The 5,104-nt window shown below is 23.9% G+C and overlaps 1 protein-coding gene across 1 annotated transcript; it reads left to right on the forward strand.

Annotated features, from left to right (window-relative positions):
* Nucleotides 1–6: 6 nt before the first annotated feature.
* Nucleotides 7–3,118, forward strand: LOC126909644 (uncharacterized). Its single transcript, XM_050692082.1, has 3 exons — nt 7–739; nt 999–1,193; nt 2,805–3,118. Exons 1-3 carry the CDS (start codon nt 100–102, stop codon nt 3,026–3,028), a joined length of 1,059 nt encoding a protein of 352 aa, XP_050548039.1. The 5' UTR covers nt 7–99; the 3' UTR covers nt 3,029–3,118.
* Nucleotides 3,119–5,104: the final 1,986 nt, after the last annotated feature.

A 5,104-nucleotide genomic window follows, 5' to 3' on the forward strand; every position in this document is an offset into this window, starting at 1 on the left:
ATAATTTGTTTTATTCAAGCAATCAACCAATCAATATGTGTTGATCTAAATAACATTACAGCTGAGGACATAGACACTCTTGTAAAGGAATACAAAGATATGAAAAGTGTCAAGCTTTTAAAACATCCTTATTATATAAAATCACGCAATGAGGAAAACTTTTGTCCTGTACCTTGGAGTCATGCAGTACATTGTGAAGAAGTTCCTTATGAAGGCATAGAAATAGTAAACAAAAAATTGACAGATGTGGTTCAAAGATGTAGGCGCAAAAGAAAATTTAAATTGGGGTATACGATTTATTTGAACGCTATTGAAAGTATAGCCTTTACATATATGTATCGGTTCTGCGAGTTTGCTATAGAAATGAATCAAAGATGTGTTGAAATATCATTTTACTTAAAAGTATTTAGTGATACACTTCATAAAATTATACCGATAATTAATAGAGAATGGATTTCTCCTAAACCTCATGAATGTATTTTAGATGTTTACGAAAATCACAAATCTGAGGAAAACAAATTTAACGAAGAAAACGAAAATTACAGAAATGATTTATTACGCTGTATGAATTTAATGAAAGATAAAGTGCACTTTTTAAGAGAACCTAAAGATGAAACAATAAATACAATGACCATAAGCCAATTAGAACACTACAATAATATGAGTTATAACTATATAACTTATCACTTGACTTTAGATAAATATTCTTCTCCTTTGAAACATATAACTGGAGACAAAAGTAAGAAGGAAGTTTTTTTTATAACATTTTATTACATTATTTATGAAGAAAAAATAATAATTTTTATAATTTATGAAATATTTTTAAGTAAAATTTGTCAATCAATTTCAAGATAATGGAATTAATGGGAAATTTATAAAAAATTTATTTAAAAAAACTTAAATTATTCTATTAATATATATTTGGTAGATAACTATACATGTTTAAGAAACAACTATTCTGAGTTAAGATATTTAAGAATCGTTTTTTTTTTCTGTAGATCAAACCTCATGTATTATATGTGAGACAGAACACAGTGGTACGATTTGGCATATTTACTTTTTTTCACCGTGTGGACATGGCTGGTGCTGTGACGAGTGTTTTGGCGATATTGAAGCTTGTCCTATATGTAATGAATTGATTACAAGTACTCCAAAACTAGATATACGAACATCTGTGTCAATAGTTACTGAAAGTATGTATATTATAATTACTTATTGAAACATTAATGAAATAAAATATAAGAAGCGTTTTTTTGTATTGGCTTTTATGTTTGGTAAATTAGCTTGAGTGGTTTAAAAACCATTTTTTTTTTTTTGCTTACTACATAGTCTATCTAACGTTAAAGTTATATACTTTCAATGATAATAATTAGCATATTGGGGGTGATAAAAAGCCCCTTTGCCTCCCACTTGGATACACCACTAAAATTATATATTCATTCAAAAATTATATGATTCTCTAATTTAGAAATTTTACTGAATTCTTTACTTAGTAACCTGTTTAGGAAATTTTTATGGATATATTTTTAAATATTACCAATAAAAAAGTTTTTGATAATAATTGAAATGAAATCATATGGCTATTTGAAATAGTAGTTTTAACATTTTTGCAAGAACGATGTATAATTGTTGTTACGGTTTTTTTAATTTAGCAGAACTAAATTTATACTAAAAAATATATAAACATATCAAATTTTTCGTTTTTTCAATAGCTAAATAAATAGATTACGAATAAAAATTAATTGAAATGTTAAGTCGTATTCAAATTATGAGAGTACGTGGTTGAATTTTGTTAATAAAGTTGATATATAGAAAGCTGTTTTTTTTCGTTCAATGTATATGAAATGTGTCAGTCTCGATGATATGACATATCTAATAACTTTTTTACAATAACTATTTTATTAAACAATTTATTATTTTAAGAAATATTGCCTTCTTGTTTTCATGTTCAAAACATATATGAAACTATTTATTCCTAAAATTATCATGTAACTATCAACATTTTTTGTAAGAAAAGAGTTTAAAAGTAGTCTATTTATTGTGGCCGGATATCAAAATATACATTTTGTTAACAAACCTTAAGGAGTCATGAAGTCCATTACTTCCCCTTCTGTATAATTTTCCATTCTAATATATTTTAAATTTTCAATAGACCAATTAGAAATGTCATTCAAAATTTCATTATTAAAAAAATTTTATTTATTATATTTTTATAATAATTATTTTTATTTTATTTTCTTAATATAAAAAACCTACATTAGGGAAAAAAATTTAATTGTTTTTTATATAATGTGATGTGATGTAATTTTTTTGTGAAAAATAAATAAAAAAAGTTATACATTTATTCTATTTTAAATAGATACGTGTTATAAAAATAAATTTGTTATAAAATAAATATAGATCAGTTGTAGCTAATTAATTAAGTAAAATTAAAACTATATTAAAATAAAAAACTGAAAAATATTAAACTCTAAAGCCACAAAAAATTACTGAAACGTCGCAGATACGTATTTCGGAAACAATATTATCATTATCAACGCTAAACACAGACTGACAGTTTTTAAATTCATAATATTTTTTATAATGTTTTAATTTTACTTAACGTGTTAAGTATACTTTAAATATTATAGTTATCAAAACACAGAAAAGTAATTTTTTAAAACTTATTTTTCATAATATGATTATTGATGTGAAAAAAACATTCCCTTTAAAGTTTAATCATAATTTTATATTACTTAATATCCTTCATAATCTTTTAAACTTTCGTAATAAAAAACGAACTAATTTTTAAATTTTTCATTTAGAATATAAGTGGTTACCGCCAAGATGTATCCTAGATGGACGAGAAGCGCGTTGTGTAAAGTGTCGCAGTCAAATAAATCATTCAAACAGACACATAATGATACCATGTAGTCATGGTTGGTATTGTGAAAATTGCATTGAGGACGAAAAGTGTTCAATATGTTCCAAGAAAAAAACAGATAAATTGCGTATAATATTAAAAAACAATGAATTGCATTCAAATTAATCCGTGTTCATTATGGCGCATTGGTACTACAGATACATTGTGTGTAAATTTGTAAAACAATGAATAAATCTATTAATGTTATTTCTTTAATTAATATTACTTTGATTCATTTAAAACTCTTTTATTCCTTAAATATTTAACAAGTTCCTTATTTGTACCAAATTATATTTTTAAATATTGCTATTCAAAATTAATCATTATGAAAACTTGATTAAATTACTGGGACATTCATTGCTTCTATATGCTTGCTACTGAATATTACACTAGCAATGCATTATATTGTCTGTTTATAATGTTACAGTTTTACTAATTTAACATTTTATATTAATATACATAAGTTATTTGCGGGTAATAGTGTTTTTATTTCTAGTCATTTGTCGGTCGCACTTTTCTTCTCATCGATCGGCTATGAAGTGATTTTGCCAAGGAGGAGATGAAAAACCTTATTTTAAACTTCATCATGAGAACTGTGCCCCTTAATTGAAACCAAATATTTGGTATTACAGAACTACAAAAATACTTTTATATAATTGAATTTTATTTATCAGCGTGATTCTGTCATAACTATTTTAATATGTTTTAGTTATCTTTTATTAAATTATTATTTACTTAACAGTTTTACTTTTTCCCTTTTGATGGTTTTAACTTTTAAAAGTCAAAACACATACATAAATTATATGAAAATTTAGTATATATTTTTAAACTGAACAAATAAAATTACAATTTAATAGCTAAAATACAAAATTGTTATTTAAAAAAACGATTAGCAGAGCTAAAACATACTTATTTTTATATTTTACTGATGATTAATACCTATATTAGTATTTTTAATGTTTAATATTACTTATAAAATTTCCGCAATGAAATATTAACAGATTTATATTGTTTCATTAGATATTAATGTACCATATTAAATTAAATTGAGGTAAAAAAATATTTTAAAGCACGTTATACACAAATTGCACTAAATTCATTGATTATTTTAGAAGATATATTTCAATTTTAGTATAATTATGTGTATTGAAATGTACAAATGATTTTTGGTTTGATAGAACTGAGTAATTAAGTTTTATTTCATTTTAAATAAGTTGGCAAATATTTTTAGATTCTATTGTTTTGTTTATATGAACCAATAAATGAATATATTAGTCTTTGTCTAGTTAGGGTCCTTTGAGCTGACCTTACGGATAATTGACTCAATTGTTGTATTGATTACTATGAAAATTAATAAAACATTCAATTATTCTCGAATTTATTTTACTTTTTTTTTCCTGTAAAATACTTTGATAAATTAATTAAAAAACTATTGATAAAAAAACCCATCACAGGGGGGTCGCAGCACAGTGGTTGCGTGACATAGATGGATCAAGTATAATGATATCTGACAGTGATTAAAATCACCATAAAAAAAAAACGCTTCGATGGAAATCTTTAGATAGTGTTTAATTTTAAAAATTTGGTAAATTATTCGAAAAGCTACATGATTCTTATTAATATCCTGATAAGATAAAGTATATCGAATGAAAAAGGAATTATTAAAAAATATTATTTCTCATAAAAAAATTATGTTGATCCATACACTTTTCAAAAAGTTATACATAATAAAGTTAAAAATGTAAAATTCAAAATCGAAAACTTTCACACAAAAATAGCATTAGGTAGCCATTTTCACCATTTTATAAAATTATATTACATTAGCTTTAATTTAAGATATATTTAAGTGTCAGACTTTCCAGAACATTTTCAAAAGTCAAGTTGAAAAAATTAATTTTTTGTGAAAAAGTTTTTATTTAAAATCCCCTCCTGTAAGCAGGTCTAGGGTCAGATTTATAAAAAAAATATACCAAATAAAAGGTAATGATGTCATGCATCTATATAAAAAAAATTATATTGATTTGGTTATTTTTAAAAAAGTTATNAGTCATGCATCTATATAAAAAAAATTATATTGATTTGGTTATTTTTAAAAAAGTTATAGCAACTTTAAGTAAAACAATTGAAAAAATTGAAAAAATTAGCGATTTCTAAATTTGTAATTTTTTTTTGTGGTTTCCCCCATTTACGGGGAACGAGGGA

Source organism: Daktulosphaira vitifoliae, unplaced genomic scaffold (genome assembly GCF_025091365.1).
Source record: "Daktulosphaira vitifoliae isolate Bord-2020 unplaced genomic scaffold, ASM2509136v1 Scaffold_767, whole genome shotgun sequence".
In the NCBI taxonomy this organism is placed as follows: domain Eukaryota; kingdom Metazoa; phylum Arthropoda; class Insecta; order Hemiptera; family Phylloxeridae; genus Daktulosphaira; species Daktulosphaira vitifoliae.

Excerpts from the sequence above, each read along its gene's own strand:
- LOC126909644 (XM_050692082.1), top strand. The coding sequence starts at position 100 with ATGAAAAGTGTCAAGCTTTTAAAACATCCTTATTATATAAAATCACGC. Across the intron at positions 740-998 it reads ACATATAACTGGAGACAAAA|ATCAAACCTCATGTATTATA; the intron begins GTAAGAAGGAAG and ends TTTTTTCTGTAG. Across the intron at positions 1,194-2,804 it reads TGTGTCAATAGTTACTGAAA|AATATAAGTGGTTACCGCCA; the intron begins GTATGTATATTA and ends TTTTTCATTTAG.